The sequence below is a fragment of the Schistocerca americana genome, chromosome 1, assembly GCF_021461395.2.
Source record: "Schistocerca americana isolate TAMUIC-IGC-003095 chromosome 1, iqSchAmer2.1, whole genome shotgun sequence".
NCBI lineage: Eukaryota > Metazoa > Arthropoda > Insecta > Orthoptera > Acrididae > Schistocerca > Schistocerca americana.
This window is the reverse complement of record NC_060119.1, coordinates 939,094,312-939,114,251: the sequence shown is the minus strand read 5'-3', so window position 1 is coordinate 939,114,251 and position 19,940 is coordinate 939,094,312. Positions and strand designations below refer to the sequence as shown.

At 39.3% G+C, this 19,940-nt stretch overlaps 1 protein-coding gene across 2 annotated transcripts in view; it reads left to right on the top strand.

The window, feature by feature from the left end:
- LOC124615574 (ATP-binding cassette sub-family C member 5-like) overlaps positions 1-15,409 on the top strand; it is a 272,433-nt gene extending 257,024 nt beyond the window's left edge. For both annotated transcript variants that reach the window (XM_047143562.1, XM_047143569.1), the window contains 2 exons: positions 3,408-3,686; positions 13,164-15,409. In XM_047143562.1, coding sequence (XP_046999518.1) covers positions 3,408-3,686; positions 13,164-13,271 — 387 coding nt within the window. In that variant the 3' untranslated portion in view covers positions 13,272-15,409. The remainder of the gene's footprint in view (positions 1-3,407; positions 3,687-13,163) is intronic.
- The last annotated feature ends 4,531 nt before the right edge of the window (positions 15,410-19,940 follow it).

Sequence of the window (19,940 nt, the reverse complement as noted above, 5' to 3'; positions counted from 1 at the left end):
ATTAGTTGTCTTGTAGGTATTCAGTATGTATATTAATTTAAACCATTAAGTTTTCCTATTTGTGTGTTCCTGCTACTTAACAATAATCTTGCTCTTGGCTGACTACATCATGTGTCCTCTGCTATGAATATCTGCTGTATTTGGATGGCTAGATCACGTGACATGAGCTATGGTTGGCTGACAAAAGTACATTACAATCTGGATTTCAGTTCTTTGGAAACCACAATGCTTCATTTAATGGAATTTGTTTTTATATTTTCATAATAAGAAAATATACAATGTAAATGTAGTCACGTATCGAAGATCTTTCCAAAATGAATGTGCGGCCTTTAGCGATATACGTTGAATATGTGACTGTGTTGGCTACACAACTCCAGTGATGCTAATTATGGTAAATGTTTACTGTGTGGCTAGGGGAACATACACACATCAGAAAAGGTTTTGCTTCACCCTGATTCCCAGAACTCCTGAAGATAGACATTGACTGTGGATATTGTATGTCAGACACAGTCCCTTTGACTGTTCAGAGATGTCACTAAAGACGCCCAAAGATGTAAACAACCATGCATGAGCAGCATGTATTAGATGGTGGGGGTCTGACAGCTGATCAGTTCCAGTCATTCCACCAGGAAGGAGGTAAACGGCTAGTGTTGTCTGTAGTTCAACCATGCCTAGATGGTCAATACTAGGCGGCTCGATCGTGTCTGCATTGTTACTTTGTTCCAGGAAGGGCTCTCAACAAAGGAAGCGTCCAGGGGCCTCGGAGTGATCCAAAGCGGTGTTGTTCGAACATGGAGGAGAGACAGGAATTATCGATGACATGCCTTGCTTAGGCTGCCCAAGGGCTACTACTGCAGCGGATGATCACTACGTACGGATTATGGCTCAGAGGAACCCTGACAGCAACGCCACCATGTTGAATAATGCTTTTTGTGCAGCCACAGGACGTCATGTTATGACTCAAACTGTGCACAACAGGCTGTATGACATGCAACTTCAATTCCAACATCCATGGCGACGTCCATCTTTGCAACCACGACACCATGCAGCGCAGTACAGATGGGCCCAACATCATGCTGAATAGACCGCTCAGGATTGGCATCACATTCTCTTCTCCGATGAGATTTGCATGTGCCTTCAACCAGACAATCGTCCGAGATGTGTTTGGAGGCGACCCAGTCAGGTTGAAAGCCTTAAACACGCTGTCCAGCAAGTGCAGCAAGGTGGAGTTTCCCTGCTGTTTTGGGATGGCATTATGTGGGGCTGATGTACGCTGCTGGTGGTCATGGAAGGCGCCATAATGGCTGTACGATACATGAATGCCATCCTCCGACCGATAGTGCAACCATATCGGCAGCATATTGGTGAGGCATTTGTCTTCATGGACGACAATTCGCGCCCACATCATGCACATCTTGTGAACGACTTCCTTCAGGGTAACGCATTGCTCAACTAGTGGTCAGCATGTTCTCCACACATGAACCGTATCGAACGTGCCTGGATAGATTGAAAAGGGCTGTTTATGGACAACTTGATCCACCAACCACTCTGTGGGACCTTCGCTAAATCACATTTGAGGAGTGGGGCAATCTGGACCAACAGTGCCTTGATGAACTTGTGGATAGTATGCCACAACGAATACAGGCATGCATCAATTCAAGAGGACATGCTACTGGGTATTAGAGGTACCGGTGTGTACAGCAATCTGGACCACCACCACTGAAGGTCTTGCTGTATGGTGGTACAATATGCAATGTGTGGTTCTCAATAGCAATGAAAAGGCGGAAATGATGTTTTTGTTGATCTCTCTTCCAATTTCCTGTACAGGTTCCGCAACTCTTGAAACCGTGGTGAGGCAAAACTTATTTTGATGTGTGTTATTTGTCATTTTCGGTTGTAAACAGCAGTGAGTCAATGCTTCGCAGTTTCGAGTGTCAATTGTCTCACATGGTGAAGTTTAATTCCTCAGTAATGCAGTGTGGGAAGTTGTTTGAAGTTTTGTTGTCACTTCTGATTGCTTCCAAATGATGATAGCAGGAACTGTGTAGAATTTCATGGACTCAATGCCATTAAACATTGCAAGAAAGGTGCGAATGCTGATTTTCTTTTGCAATTCTAATGCGCTCAGTAACAGTTCCAAGTTATCCACCGAGAAGAGCATCATTTTAGTTTCTTGTTGGATAAGAGACTATACACGACAAGCGACAGCACTTGAAACACAGTTTTCCATGAATACCGTGTACAGCTACTATGGTTTCTGCCGAGAAGTCTGTTAAGTCATAGGAAACAAGGATGTTGAAAGAGACGAATACATATATCTACTAATAAATACCAGAGTGTAGGACCATTGAAGAAAAGAAATTGTACATATTTGGATATTTGGCAGCAGTGAAAGAGAATCGTGCAAATGCTTTATAGTTTGAGTTTATTCAAAGGGGTGGAAAAACTTTCAGTCTCTGTGGTAAAGCACTTTATATTGACAGGAAACGAAAGTGATGACAGATGATTTTGTCATACTGCACCTTCAACATGAATTTGTGAATCATTCTGTTGAATTTCTGTCATTGGACGACCCATCCGTCCACTCACAGAATATCAAACGCTTGTGGAAATCGCATAAATCGCCAGAAAAGAGAGAGGATGAAAACTGACCTTGCTGATACACTCTCGATATTTCTGACCGACATAGCAAGCTAGTTGCCGGGTTATAGAAAAAGAGAATTGCTGCCAGTGGCTTATACAACATGGGGAATAGTACCTGAAGAAGACATGGCCAGCGATTTAAGTAAGTAAAGTTACAGCTTTCATTTGTAATTAATTGTAACATAGTGAATGTTCATCTTTTGTCGTTCTAGTGAACACAGTAAACAGTATCCATAACTCATTGACATCAAGCCGCACTGTCCATGTATATCATTAAGGACCTGCGCTTTAGATAGGCAGTCATTCTGTTTATTATTGGTTTTTGTTTCCTAAAGATCCGAGAAGTTCTATGTCGGTGTTTAAAACACACACACACGCACACACACACACACACACACACACACACACACACACACAAAGAGTCTTTGTTATTAATACCGGCAAGTTCTTGAATGTTGTATTAAAGTTGCTATGAGAAAGAGGTCTGGGAAATTATTACATGGGATGAACTTGTCATTACTTGCCCACCTGTATGCCCTTACATCGTATTAAGCACACATTCATAATGCTTCCAGATAACTGCTACTTATTATTTATTCAAAGCTAACCATCACATCGTGTATGATTTTGCTTCCCATAGTTGGACTTCGCAGCTTTCAGTTGTGTGTGTGTGTGTGTGTGTGTGTGTGTGTGTGTGTTTTGCACACTTTTTGTCTTGTTTTTACTATTAGTTTGTCTTTCTTTTATTGCTTCCATTTGTGCAGGTAAGCCGTGAAGAGAAGCAACTCCTCACTGCTGTGGAAGCCGATGGTGAAAATTTGTCTGTGGGAGAAAAACAATTAGTGTGCTTGGCACGAGCTTTACTACGCAAAAATCGTATTCTTCTACTTGATGAAGCTACTGCTTCAGTTGATATTGAGACAGACTTCTTGATTCAACAAACTGTTCGTGATGCATTTGCTCATTGCACAGTACTTACTATTGCGCATCGCCTTAACACAGTGGCTACTTACAACCGAGTAATGGTCATGGATGCTGGAAAGGTAGGTTGCGTTACTTATATTTATTACTATCAGAACAAAATTAATTTTTTTAAAGGAAAGGTACAATATTATGAACATACATATTTTGAATATCTGAGTTAGAGATTTTGTGTAGCTGTTGTCTTGATATTGAAATTATTCTATGCATATTCATTGTAAGTTAAGGAAAAAATGAGCTTATTGTTGACAACATTAACGTTTTTCATTGTAAATGTTAAAAATGGTCCTATACAGAAACTGAAACTGGGAGACTGAAAAATACTCATATACACTCCTGAAAATGGAGAAAAGAACACATTGACACCGGTGTGTCAGACCCACCATACTTGCTCCGGACACTGCGAGAGGGCTGTACAAGCAATGATCACACGCACGGCACAGCGGACACACCAGGAACCGCGGTGTTGGCCGTCGAATGGCGCTAGCTGCGCAGCATTTGTGCACCGCCGCCGTCAGTGTCAGCCAGTTTGCCGTGGCATACGGAGCTCCATCGCAGTCTTTAACACTGGTAGCATGCCGCGACAGCGTGGACGTGAACCGTATGTGCAGTTGACGGACTTTGAGCGAGGGCGTATAGTGGACATGCGGGAGGCCGGGTGGACGTACCGACGAATTGTTCAACACGTGGGGCGCGAGGTCTCCACAGTACATCGATGTTGTCGCCAGTGGTCGGCGGAAGGTGCACGTGCCCGTCGACCTGGGACCGGACCACAGCGACGCACGGATGCACGCCAAGACCGTAGGATCCTACGCAGTGCCGTAGGGGACCGCACCGCCACTTCCCAAAAATTAGGGACACTGTTGCTCCTGGGGTATCGGCGAGGACCATTCGCAACTGTCTCCATGAAGCTGGGCTACGGTCCCGCACACCGTTAGGCCGTTTTCCGCTCACGCCCCAACATCGTGCAGCCCGCCTCCAGTGGTGTCGCGACAGGCGTGAATGGAGGGACGAATGGAGATGTGTCGTCTTCAGCGATGAGAGTCGCTTCTGCCTTGGTGCCAATGATGGTCGTATGCGTGTTTGGCGCTGTGCAGGTGAGCGCCACAATCAGGACTGCATACGACCGAGGCACACAGGGCCAACACCCGGCATCATGGTGTGGGGAGCGATCTCCTACACTGGCCGTACACCACTGGTGATCGTCGAGGGAACACTGAATAGTGCACGGTACATCCAAACCGTCATCGAACCCATCGTTCTACCATTCCTAGACCGGCAAGGGAACTTGCTGTTCCAACAGGACAATGCACATCCGCATGTATCCCGTGCCACCCAACGTGCTCTAGAAGGTGTAAGTCAACTACCCTGGCCAGCAAGATCTCCGGATCTGTCCCCCATTGAGCATGTTTGGGACTGGATGAAGCGTCGTCTCACGCGGTCTGCACGTCCAGCACGAACGCTGGTCCAACTGAGGCGCCAGGTGGAAATGGCATGGCAAGCCGTTCCACAGGACTACATCCAGCATCTCTACGATCGTCTCCATGGGAGAATAGCAGCCTGCATTGCTGCGAAAGGTGGATATACACTGTACTAGTGCCGACATTGTGCATGCTCTGTTGCCTGTGTCTATGTGCCTGTGGTTCTGTCAGTGTGATCATGTGATGTATCTGACCCCAGGAATGTGTCAATAAAGTTTCCCCTTCCTGGGACAATGAATGCACGGTGTTCTTATTTCAGTTTCCAGGAGTGTAGAAAAGTATTCCAACATTTCATGTAAAATGTTGCTGAACATCAAACACACATGTCCATGCAAATATTTGGAGGCTGTTTTGTCTTATTAGACTTTTCTCAGAATAAAAATGATGGTAACAGATATATTTGCTTTCCAGAAAATATTTTACGGATTTGGGAGTATATGCCCCACAAAGAACTGCTCTTCTACAACTAGATGGGATTAAGGAGTGCATGAAAGTTGTTTAATGCTGAAGAAAACCTTGATGATAACTCTTCCTAGTTAAAACAATAGTTTCATAGCAGATTGAAAGAGACTTGAAAAATTAGACAGATGCTTTGATTCGTCTAAGGTAATTTACAGTAAGCATTGTAGGGCTTTATTGACATCAGTACCACAGAATCATGGAAAATTAATAAGTCAAGAGTGAAATACAAGAGAAACATTCTCATGTTGAAACCACAGTGAAGTCCAAATCAGAAGGTAGAAACCTTAGTGAAGTAAAACACTTACATGCTTAAGCACTTTAATTTCTGACACCAGCATACAGCCAGAACAGAAGTGACCTTCTTGACAGGGGGTGTAGTTATTTATACAGACACCGTAGTCCAGAATTCTGATATTTATACAAAGTGGTGCGGATATGGATGCTTGCGGTGACCACTCCCCAGTGAAGTGCCATTGAGAGGACCAGCAACAAGGACGCATGTCGCATCTTGATCGCTGGTTTCACTATGTAGTGGAGCTGTGCCGATGGGGAAGGTGATGGCTGCTCGTAACAATGTGACATTTGTGACTGAGGCAAAGAAGTTTTACCGCCCAAGCCCCGTAGGATTGGTGGGGCTGTTTCTGACAACAGTAGAACTCTACACGTACTGCTGTGACATGCACGCATTTATGATGATAATTTGACAACAATGTATACATTTCATCAGACAAAAATTGCTTCCTGGAATTGAGCTGACTGACACAACTGGTAGACCAAAGGAGAAATCCACAAAAGGAAGCCTTTCACATGTTTGCATCAGGGATACCATGTGTTGCTTAAGCCACTTTACATAAGCTTCCCAGTATTTAGCAGCATTATCTTAAGGGGCAAAAGGCAGTGGGTATGCCAGTGGCATTGAAGCGTGCGTAGTCAGTGTGGGGGACAAGTTTGTGATAGCAACCATAAGAGCCTGCTGCTGCTGCTCGAGGAGAGATTGGGGGCACTGCCTCCATGGATAGAAGAATCAAAGGATCAAGTAAACAGACTGAGTGCATGGAAGTGACCACCACACTTGTCACCAATTGTCTTATACTGAAAGACACAATCGACAGTGAACCAAAGTTTATTCTTCTTCCACATGAAAGCAAACAACAGTTGAGAACTTAAGATGCAAACAGAGCCAATTCAGTACTGATACAAGCAGTTACTCACAATAAGTATGAGCACACTATGAGAGTGATTGCCTGCTGGAGTGCACTTATAAATAGGAGGGCTCCAGTAGATAGTGCAGAGGATGCTATGCCATGTGCATAGATTAGATTAGATTAATACTTGTTCCATAGATCATGAGTACGACACTTCGTAATGATGTGGAACGTGTCAGGTTAATAAAAGATGTCTGTACAAGATATTGCATTACACAAAATATTGCATGACACTAATGTTTAAGCTTTTTTTTTTTTTTTTACCCCCCCCCCCCCCCCCCCTTAATTTACATCTAAAAATCCAGCCAATGAGTAGAAGGAGTTGTCGTCTAGAAATTCTTTTAATTTATTTTTAAATGTTAGTTGGCTATCTGTCAGGCTTTTGATGCTGTTTGGTAGGTGACCAAAGACTTTTGTGGCAGCATAATTTACCCCTTTCTGTGCCAAAGTCAGATTTAACCCTGCATAGTGAAGATCATCCTTTCTCCTGGTGTTATAGCTATGCACACTGCTATTATTTTTGAACTGGGTTGGATTATTAACAACAAATTTCATAAGTGAATATATATACTGTGAGGATCCCTAGATCCTTAAATAGATGTCTGCAGGATGACCGTGGGTGGGCTCCAGCAATTATTCTGATTACAACTTTTTGAGCAATGAATACTATTCTATTCAATGATGAATTACCCCAGAATATGATGCCATACGAAAGCAGTGAATGAAAGTAGCTCTAGTAAGCTAATTTACTGAGATTCTTATCACCAAAATTTGCAATAACCCTAATAGCATACGTAGCTGAGCTCAGATGTTTCAGCAGACCATCAATGTGTTGCTTCCAGGTTAACCTCTCATCAATGGACACACCTAAAAATTTTGAAAATTCTACCTTAGCTACAGACTTCTGTTCAAAGTCTATTTTTATTACTGGAGTTGTGCCATTTACTGTACAGAACTGTATATACTGTGTTTTATCACAATTTAAAGAGAACCACTTAATAATTTTGTGATAAACTCATTTACAATTACATCACTTAGTTCTTGGTTTTTGGATGTTATTACTATACTTGTATCATCAGCAAAAAGAACTAACTTTGCATCTTCATCAATGTGGAATGGTAAGTCATTAATGTACATCAAGAACAGTAAAGGACCTAAGACCGAACCGTGTGGGACCCCGTACTTGATAGCCCCCCAGTTTGAGGAATCAGCTGTTGTTTTAACATTACATGTTAAGTACCTTGCTGGAAATGCCATCAATTCCGTAAGAGCTTTTACTTTTCAGTGAGTTTATTATTTTACTGATTTCAGAGGGAGAGGTTGGTGGAATTACAGTTGTTTCAAACTGCACAGGTATGGCCTCTTCTATTAGCAGCCTTGCCTCTTCTAGTGAAGATCTAGATCCTATTTTCTCCACAACATTTAAAAAATGATTAATGAAAATATTTTCAATTTCTGATTGTTAGTACACTTGTCATTCAGTTTTGTGGCACTAAAGTCTTCCTGTGCTCTTGGTTGCCCTGTTTCCCTTTCAATAATATTCCAAATTGCTTTAATTTTATTATCAGAGTTACTGATCTCAGACATGATACACATGCTTCTGGACTTTTTAATAACTTTTCTTAGTACCGCACAATAGTTTTTATAATATTGAACAATTTCGGGGTCAGCACTCCCTCTTGCTGTTAGATATAGTTCTCTTTTAGGGTTGCAAGATATTCTTATTCCTTTAGTTAGCCAAGGTTTTTTATATGTTTTCTTGGAATTATGTTTAACTATTTTCTTAGGAAAACAATTTTCAAATACCCTTAAAAATGTATCGTGAAATAAGTTATATTTCAAGTTTGCATCGGGTTCCTTATACACTTAATCCCAGTCTAGCTGCTGTAGGCTTTCCCTGAAGTTTGCAGTATTTATATTGTTAATTGAACGCATTGCTTTGAAAGTCTGATTTGATATAATGCATGGAGCTATGTCATGTACTGTAACTAGCTGTGCACCATGATCTGAAAGACCATTCCCAACAGGATAAGCATTTATGTCCTTAAACTTATCTTGGTCTATAAAAAAGTTATCTATCAATGTACTGCTGTTCTTTGTTATCCGAGTAGGAAAATCAGTGACGGAGCTCAAATTGAAAGAACTGAGTAATACTACAAGGTCATTCTTCCTATTACACTCTTTCAGGGACTCAATATTGAAATCCCCACAAATGATAATTTGCTTCCCCCTGTCTGACAGATAGCACAACAAAGCATCCAAGTTTTCTAGAAATAGCTGGAAATTCCCTGAGGGGGACCTATACACTGTTACAATTATGAAAGCGCCATCATTTAGTTTAAGTTCAGTGGCACATGCTTCCATATGTTGCTCTACACAAAATTTTTTAGTTTCTAAATTTTTTAAACTGTGGAAGCTTTTGACATATATGGCAACTCCTCCTCTCATCATATTATCTCTACTGTGCAGCTAATTTGTACCCACTGATGCTAACCTTTTGCATATCAGTGACAATGTGATGCTCAGACAGGCATAGTACATCTATTACATTCTCAGTTTCTATATCTTCTAAACAAAGCAGAAGCTCATCAGTTTTATTCTTCAACCCCCCAATATTTTGATGAAATATACTAACATTATTTTTCACTTTACTGTTGTGAGTATCTTGAACTTTTTTAACATCTTTATTACTTGCCTGGCTGAGTTTCCCACTGGACACTGATCTTACAATAAAAAAGGGTTTCCACCATGAGATGTAGTTCCTCCCCCCTTTAAATTTCCTGCTATCAGCCCAGCCAGTTTACCCTTCCCTTTTTTGTTGACGTGTAGGCCATGTCTAGTATAGTCCCACCTACAGAGTGAATCAACAGAAACCACACCAGTGTGTGACCCTGCACCAGATCCAATTAGCCGTTCCAACTCCAAATTAACTCCCCTGACAAAAGAGCTCAAAGCGCTCCAGAACCGACACAAACCCAACACTGGTATGACTCGATGTTGATGCAATCTTTGCCAGGTCACACTCTATGCTGTACCCCGGATCTCTGTCAGTACTGTTGCCCGGCCCACCCACAATAACCACGGTATCTTCCTCCACATAGTGAACCTAAATCCTCTGTAACCTGCCCCAGTCCAGCACTAGGTTTGAAAAAACTTGTGACCTGGTATTCTGACCCTAATTCATCCTGCAGAAGTTGGCCCACACCCCTATCATGCGAACTACCTAGCAACAAGACTTTCTTTCTTTTTGCAGACTTCCCTACATTCTTATTCAATTTGCTGCTGAAAGCTTGTTGAGCCCTGTCTGCATCTACTTCTGTGAGAGGCTCATCAGTTTCTGACTGAGGCAACAGGTCAAACCTATTTTGTATGTTAATAACAAAGCTGTCAGAAGAATTCCTTGGCCTGTTCCTTATGCCTGTTGCCACTTCCCACCCCTGTTTACCCTTCTCCCCCCTTTAACTTGCCCAGTTCTCGTTTAGCCTCATCTAACTCAGCCTGAAGGGCAGCAATTTTCCCCTCCTGTTCCACAATCTTTCTATCTCTACTGCATAGCCTACAGAACCACTGATGAGTCTCGCTCATTTTCCCAATTCCCACGCCACTGCAATCGCCCCAATGAAAAAAGTTACTACATCCATCACATCAGACCCCGGAGCTAACGATTCTATGGCATGTCAGGCACTTTACACTCATGGTACAAATCGATTTTAGTGACAGAAAGACAATTAAGTTACCGGAAAACAATGAAAGTACGTGTACGAAAAATTAGGCCTACTTGCGACTATGTAAACAGTGGTTCAGAAGTTTTTTACTAGAAATTACTTAAGAGATGACGATACTCTGCAGATATAAAGGGGTAGCAAACGTATTTAGCACACTAAACTATCAGTAAATGCACTTAAAATTGCGGTATGAAGTTTAATCTGAAAGCTCAAAAGTTCGGCCTGTTAAGTGGCCACAGTTGGCTTTTGTTGGCCAGCGCACGCAGGTACTGTTGGCACAATATTCAAAGTGTAGTGTGCCAGCAGCCTTGTGCCGCGGTGCATATCCAAGTATTACATGCTATGTCCATAGAAATGCAGAACAGAAAAAATTATTTATACTGATTTTTGAGCTCTTGCTCTTTCTCTGGTCAAAGCACACACACACACGTTCATGCACTCCCAAATGGATAAGTCAGTGGCCATGGTGAGACTCTTGCTGTAGCCACTGGTATGCGTGTTTCAGTGTCTGTAACATTGGATGCATGAATGTGTGTGTACTTTGATAAGAGAGAGGGGGGGGGGGGGTCGAAAGCTAATACAAATACTGTTTTCTGTTGGCTCTTTCTATGCGCCGCACTCTTAACGAAACTGAGCAAGGTGGGACAGTTGTAGGGTGCTGGACGTGCCCCAGGTGCCATTTCAAATTCATGTCTGGCCATCCAGATTTAGGTTTTCTGTGGTTTCTGTAATTTTTTAAAGAGGCAAATGCTAGTATGATTCCATTGAAAAGGACATGGCTAATTTCCCTTCCCATACCTCCCCAGTCACAGCTTCGGCTCTTTCTATAAAAGATCCTGTTATTCCTGCTTAGCAGATTTCCAGGTAAAGCAGTTGGACGTCAGGAATATGAGCAGTGAAAGACACATGTTTATGCTACCATGAGTTTACATTTCAGTAGTGATTATGAATGTAATGGAGGTTATTTTATCGAAAGTGGAGTAGTGCGTTGCACAATCGTTTTGTTGCAGTTGTAGGTGGACGGGATAGTTATGTAATTATCATTTATAAATAACACCACCATAATACAAAATTATCAGTTTATTTGTATTACAAAAATCAGTTTTGTCACAAGTTTTGTAAGTTACTTACTATGTTTAACAATTAAGAAGTGTAATGGAAATACATGTTTTGCGTAATTTGCAATACGTGCGCAGTGAATTCACACCATTCCTATCCCTGTCCCAGCTTATCCCAATAAAAATTAAAAGTACTGTCTTTTGATGTGAATTGATCAAAGAGTTTCTAAAACTTACTTACATTCAGTAGTTAGTAACTTTGCAGCTGTAAGTCACTTTAATCTGTTTTCAAGGTGTTGTATATTAACCCTGCTATACACTAAAAACTTGCTCACTTGCTGCTGAACCTGTCCTGTCTGATTCCTGTTGTGTACTTAAAACCTACAACTTAATTATTGCCTGCTACATACTCCTTCACCACACCTGAAGCTGCTTGGTCAGCTATTGTTCTGTATTCTCAGTAGTTTAGCCTGTGCTGTTTGTGAATGATTATCTGTGCAGTTTGTTGTTTATATGTTGCTAACAAATTTTGAATTTATTCACACACAGCTGTAATTGACTTGTGGTACAATTTAAGTGGAGGATTTCTACTAATGATATTGCTCCAATCATATGTACTCCACATTCATCAATAAAGCAATGGACTACTCGCTGCTATTTGAGTTTTGAAATTTGAAATTCAAGCCTAGCAAGCCATCACCTTTGGTAAAACCTTACCTTTCAAATGGGGCAATTTCAGTTGGAATCAGAGGCAAAGCTACTTTATATCTGTAATACTGACACAGATGATGTAGTGATAAGGAAAAAAAACTATTCTATTAAATGTAATTAAATGCCACTATTGTGTTCTAGTAATTCTCAAAAATAATTTCTTCACATTACTGAATGTCATGCTGAGCTTTGGTATCCTTAAATCTGTATCATAAGCTGTAAAATGGAAGTCTCAGTTAATAGTATAGCAGCCTGGTCTACCTGCTCTACCATCTCTGTGAGGAAGTAAATTGAAAGCATTCTTGTGAATATTGGTCGAGTAACTCTGAAATATCGGTACTACTTCATGTGGGAAATTCAACATTCATTGTTGGTGACACAAGTTCTACAATATAAGTTTCATTAACCGTAGTTTATTATCTTCAGAAGTGAAACGATCCTTGTAAACTTAGATAAACTGAACAACTAATGAAGCAAATTAACTTCAGTTAATAATCTAAAATTCAAATTAATCATACGGCCATCACATTTGTTTGCTATTACAAACTGCAGACTGTAAAGCACTGTGTCTGCTGTGTAGTAAGTTGTTATTTGTGCCTAATGTTTCCTGTCTTACAAAATATTTGTGTGTGTTGAGCATTAGTCTTTTATCTTGGAATGATTTGCATTGGTATCCACCATAGGGCATGTACTATGGTTTTGTGTATGTTTTATGTGCAGATGAACATTTTCCTATTCCACTCTATTGACAACTAATGTGAATCAGTAATTGATATTAATAATCTTTTGTTGCACTAATGTTTCATAATATTAACTAGTAGAATAGAATAGTATTAATAGTAGAAATGCAGAGCAATCATTTTCAGTTAATTTACAAATTACTACTACTAATTTCAGGTTGTGGAGTTTGACACACCAGTCAGTTTAATGAATAGAGAAGACTCTCTCTTCAGACAAATGATGCTTGCCATGGGAATCTCGATGTTACAGGATCTCAGTATATGATATTTTTGTCATTTAGGGAACAAATGTAAATTAATGGTTCTCGAAAACGTTGCTATTTAACAGCTGAATTATATTTATAGGAAGCTACATTATTGCAGCTGAATTTATGAGAACTTATAATTTTTGGAAGTAAAATGGATAATGAGAAATCAGCCAAGGTCGTTGTAGTCTTATCATTGTTCGAAAAGTACAATATTGTCTTGTAGTGATACAGCAAATTTTTGCAGACAGAGGAAGCTTGGATATTTTCGTAATGGAATTATTTACACTAACACGTTAAATCTGTTATTTGGCAATTTAAGAGCATGGTGGCAGTGGCCTTACTTAAATGTCGGTATGTTTTTATACAATTTATATTTAATTTTTGAAAAATATTTATCATGCTATTTAGCATCAACTTTAATGTAAAAAACATCTTATTTTTGAGACTTTTGTAAATGTATGTATGTTCATGCAGTTTTTGTCTTTGCATACAGAGATAAGTGTTTATTCGGTGGAGCATGTCTTGACAACTATTTTTTGATTCAATATGCTATAAGTTGATAATGATCCCATAGTGAAAGAAACCTTTTGCTTTGCCCTCACAAACTATGTAGAGCACTCTAAAAAATATACAACCCACCCATTACAGTTACATGTTTCACCTGTGAGTGACCAAACACAGTGAAACTACTGTTGTATAGTCATAAATGAGTGAGAATCTCGTGCTGTTGATATGCAGGAATTGCTTTCTTTTTTCAGAGTTGAAATTTCCTAGACTTATTAATGCTGTTTGTTAAGAATCATATTTTGCAACTAATTTGCTGTTATAAAGCAATTTTTCTGGTTGTAATTAACTACCTTTAAACTGTACTTAAATCATCAGTTTTGCATTTGTGAAATGATAAACATGGGTTTGTGTAGCATTGGAAGGGCGAATTCACGTATAATGGTGATAACTCTGTTTCGTTATCAACAGTTTTTCTGTAAGTTAGATCTGAACAGTAAGTTTGTATGTATATGGTTTTGATGATCTAGTCTTCCACTTGCCCTGTTATTTGTTGGAATTGACTTGGTAGAGTTTTTTTTCATTTCATTACAACTCGATGCTGGCTTTTGTCTCTGTTTGTACAGAGTGTAAAAGTGACACATTTTAGAAAACCCTGTTACTGTATAGCTTAAGAAATTAGTATCCTTTAAATATACTCCAGGAAGCAGAAAATGGAAAATGACTTAACAGTAAAAGAAAGGTTATTGTCAACTTGGGAACATTTGTCTTTTGGCTACCACAGTTCATTATTTCGCCCATTTACAGAAAGGCCTTTATTGCATATGCACAAAAAGGAAAAATTCCTTAGAAACTTCTTACAAATGTGTCAGCATGCATATTATTGGAAAGTGAACACACTGTGAAGACACTATAAGATGACTAATAAAAAGCAAATGTTACCAGTCCATAATTAAAATCCAGATTTCTCTATTTGAGAACAGTTTAGTTATCTGTCCCCATAACAGAAGTGAGGTTTCTTCTTAAGTGGAGTGTAATGTTCCTCATTGCTGCACACATTAATGGGAACTGAAACTTGTGCAGCCATTTGAGATCTGAAATTGTTTATTCAATTTACATTTTATATGTAACAGCAGACTTTTCCAGGCAAATATCAACTCCAAATAATTTAAGTGGGCAAAGTAATTGAGCTTGGCAAATGCAATTGATTGTTTTAATTGACTGTCATAATACTCACTTGTTATAATACTCAAATGTATATTCTGTTTTACTGGAATGTACTGAAATTGCTCGGCTTCTCTATAAAAAAAAAAAACTATTTTGTATTTATTGTGCCAGTGGCCGTCAATATCTGTTTTAGTAGTCTTTGGAGAAGAAAGTTAAACTTTTCTTCACAATATTCAGCTGTGATTTATTCCAAACTATAGAATTTAATAATATTTATTTATTTGAAAGTTAAATGTATGTAGCCATATTGTTGCAAAAGAGTACAAAAGTATTTCTCAGTAAATTTTAATGTTCTTTTACATGTGATAAAATATTCTTACTGTTATTACATGATTAAATGTTTTACATGGTTACTTAATTTGAATTCTGAACTATGTTTCAAGATGATGTACTTAAAATTATGAAAGCTAAGTGCCTAAATAAATGTATACTCAGAGTTATAATAAATATGCAGTTGTGCTGCTAATTTGCTGTACAATTTTTTATTTTTATTTTTTGAACACCATTTGTGTTACACATCTACTGTGTGGGGTTGTCCAGGTGGGGGAGGACTAAGTCCAAGTAAGGGTTGAACATCATTTGTAACCAAAATATATATTGTGAACAGTGTATGCTTAAAAGACCAGTCAAAGCAGTTAAGAAGAATTTACTTGTAAGCTTTCAACAATTAATTAAAAAACACATTAAGAACTATAACAAGTCTCAGAGGTGATCAAATTTCATAAATGTGCACATCCCCGAACATGTGCTGCAGTACTTACTTTGTTTTCAAGTAAGAATTCAATGTACTGTCACACTGACCCACATTGTACTGTTAAAACATAGGAAACCCAAGAGGGTGTATATGGTTATGAAAATATCTATGTTCAAAGACAACAGACAAATGCTGCACTTAATTATCACTCTTAGGAAAGAAAATACTTTCAACAAGCTACATCACAAAGGCAAAGAAATTTGTTGCAGTTCCTCGAGAATTAATCACTTCTCACTAAGTTTCAACTCCTATAATGAGATACCAAATAATTATTAGGACACAGAAAATATTTGTAATACAAGCTCATGTGTCAGAAGAACAATGCATTTCTGGCTCAAAATGACAGCTACAACAAGAAGAAATTGTGTCACAATTTGGCAGTTCATTTTGTAACAGACTGCTTACTAATTTACAATTTTGTTGTATCACAAAATGTTCCACAACACTACTGACCAAAAGAATGAAACAAACAAACACACACACACACACACACACACACACACACACACACACACACACACTCTTAAAAAACAAGAAAGTACAATGTTGTTGATCAAGAGAGAGTGCAACCTGCAACCTCATAATCCAATCGGCTGCACTCGAGTAGCTACTCAGGGTAAATCGGATATAGACACCTCCTGGGTAATCAAGACAATTCTGTGCATCGTGCCAGTGACTGCTAGAATTGCCTGGCAAGTAAAGGATTTTTCAGTTCAACAAATAATCAAATCATAAATGATCCTTAATCCCTCAATCATGGGGAACTGAACACAATATGGCTATGAGCATAATTCCACACCCACATATCAATAAAGGGACCAGGATTCAGTTTCAAAGCAATACCCAATGCCGTGACGGTAACAAGGGACTACCAAGTGGGATGGAAAATGAACAAGATTTGAATGGATGCACACAGTTGGCAAACGAACTTCAATTACACTAGCAGACATTACAAACCAAAAACTTGGCATGATCCCTTTTCTCCCAGAATTAACAAGTTACTTAGCAAGCATCAAAACCACTCACAGCACTAAATGAGGTAACTTAATCCAAAGTCTTTAAAGCTATCATATATAAGAAGGTAAAAACACTATGTCTTAATTACAGAAAATCACACATTTACGCTGTTATAATAAGCAATTGGTTCAAGCACGTGCAAGCCTCTTGAGCCAGTATTTTTAAGAGTTCTAATAGCCATGAAGGTGAGTTACATTTTGCGAACCTCACGCTGTCCCCAAATTTACTCAACAGAAGCAAGGTACTTCACCGGAGTACAAATTGCTTCAGCCACCTCATGTCCTCTGGAGCCATGAGGATGAAAACTTATTTTCTGACATGCGACCCCAAGCAGAATACTGAAGTCCAGTCATACGAAAGAGAAATCGCACAGCACAAATCACAACACAATGTGCCAGAACAGCCCTCCCTGCTCCGCCATCCGACACACTTTTCACGCTGCCACTTGCTTTCATCAATAACAGCACACTGTCCACTAGAGGCAAAGGTGGCATGCAGAAGATTTATCGCGACCTATCGACAAGGTACAGCTCAATCATGTTAAGGACAATGTTATCATAACATTACACTCACACTCCAGTAACATTCTCCGTGTGGTTGTTGGCTGTAGTAGCTGTATCAGTTCAAGCAGAGTGGTCTGTGTTCATACTAATACTATTTCTTGGCACAGCAAAGCCAGTCAGCCTTATGTATCAGATTCCACTATGTTCAGAGCATTTGTTGACTTGTAACTGAAAGCAAACATAACATGCAGAGATAAGTGATTACATAAATGTCATTAAATTTGAAATTGTAATTTATGTAATTGTTCAGTGAAGATACTCATTGCTACAAAATATATTGCAAGTATATAAATCATATCTAATTTAGTTACAGAGATGTAAGACTAAAGTAATACTGTGTAAAAAACAAGTGACTGTGATACTTTTACTGAAAATTTCTAACCATATTGTGCTTGAAAAGTAGAACACAACAAAACATTACGTGCCAGAATTGATTCATCTAAGCCATAAGTTTCACTCGTGTGTTCACTAATGCCATTCTCAGTCCTAGATAGCTTTGATTCATTGCCACTCAAGGGAGGCGAGCTTGCATAAATAATATCATTGACGACAACTTCCATAATTTCAGTGTTTGCCCAATAGTATGTTTCTAAACATTCCACCTTATGGCAATATTCAATCCGGTTCTCTGCGCTAACATAAGGGATGTTCTCTGAAATTCCTTTTCATTTTCGCCCAAATCAGTTCATTTGCATTGGGATCACAATTGTATGGCAAGTAGGCTACTCTACTGCCCTACTTTAAAGCCATTATATGCTATGCTTTTTCTGTGGGTTTATTCAATCAAATTATGGAGCACAGATCTATTTTTTTTTCGCCTGCTGTCATCACAGTTGATTTATTTCTTTTTCTGTCACTCCACTATTGTCACTTTCATGCCTATTGTTGTGTGATTGCATTATCCAAGAAAATCACGAACTTGGAGGAAGGTTTCATTAAACAAGAGACGTTCTAGGGGAGTCCACCTGAGCCCAGAACTCGAGATGAGTATGCCCAGTGAGAGTGTTCTGAGTGACAAATTTGTAAAATAGTCTTGGTACATATTTAGTTTCAATGTCTTAGTCATTAACTATTCTTTTATACTTGTTAAATAAGTTTCCACTGTATTGTATAACCATGAACATTTATTGCATGATCATGAGCAGTTATGCTTTCAGATTAATACTGAAACAAACTAACATTTTTTTTATATCATTCTTGAGTAAATTCTTCATTGGTGATTCTCGATGTTGCCTACTCTGAGAGCTGCCTTAAACAGTCGATGGGGGGCCTGGAAGCTTCGTGTCATATCCTATGGTATAAAGGTGTCTGCTTGCGAACTCCCAACAGCCCACATCACCCATGATGTACCTCAAGTAATAACAAAATGAAAAACAAATAACTCAGCTACCACTTGATATCACATGCATAGAAACGAGACAAAAGTGTGTATTATTTAAAATGCATTTACTTTAACACGATTACTCATTTATAGACAATAAGGGTTCAGCAAACTTCACACTTCTGACTCTTGAGGGGAAGATCCTGAATGAAATTCTGCAAAAATTCTGTAGCCTCATACATGCTGCACTATATAACTTAGAACGTGTGTTACTATTTCTTGTTGTTATGGTCTTCAGTCCGAAGACTGGTTTGTGCAGCTCTCCATGCTACTCTATCCTGTGTGACCCTTTTCATGTCCAAATAGCTACTGCAACCTACATTATTTCGAATCTGCTTACTGCATTCATCTCTCGGTCGCCATCTAGTGTTTTTACCTCCCAAACTTCCGTCCAATACTAAACTTGTGACCCTTTGATGCCTCAGAATGTGTCCTATCAACTGACCCTTTCTTCTGGTCAAGTTGTGCCACAAATTTCATGTCTCCCCAATTCTATTCAGTACCTCCACATTAGTTATGTGATCAACCCATCTAATCTTCATCATTCGTCTGTAGCATCACATTTCAAAAGCTTCTATTCTCTCTTTGTCTAAACTGTTTGTTGTCCATGTTTCACTTCTATACATGGCAACACTCCACACAAATATCTTGAGAAAAGACTTCCCAACACTTAAATCTATATATTCGATGTTATAAATTTTTCTTCTTCATAAATACTTTCCTTCCCATTGCCAGTTTACATTTTATATTCTATCTACTTTGGCCATCATCAGTTATTTTGCTGCTCAAATAGCAAAACTCATCTACTACTTTAAGTATCTCATTTCATAATCTAATTCCCTTAACATCAAAAAATGGTTCAAATGGGTCGGAGCACTATGGGACGTAACTTCTCAGGTCATCAGTCCCCTAGAACTTAGAACTACTTAAACCTAACTGACCTAAGGACATCACACACATCCACGCCCGAGGCAGGATTCGAACCTGCGACCATAGCGGTCGCGCAGTTCCAGACTGTAGCACCTAGAACCGCTCGGCCACCCCTGCCGGCTCCCTTATCATCCCCTGATTTAATTTGGCTACATTCCATTCTCCTTGTTTTGCTTATGTCTTATATTTTCCTTTCAAACCACTGACCATTCTGTTCAACTGCCCATCCAAGTCTTTTGCTGTCTGTGACAGAATTACAAAGTCGTCGGCAAACATTAAAAGTTTTTATTTCGTTTCCCTGAACTTTTAA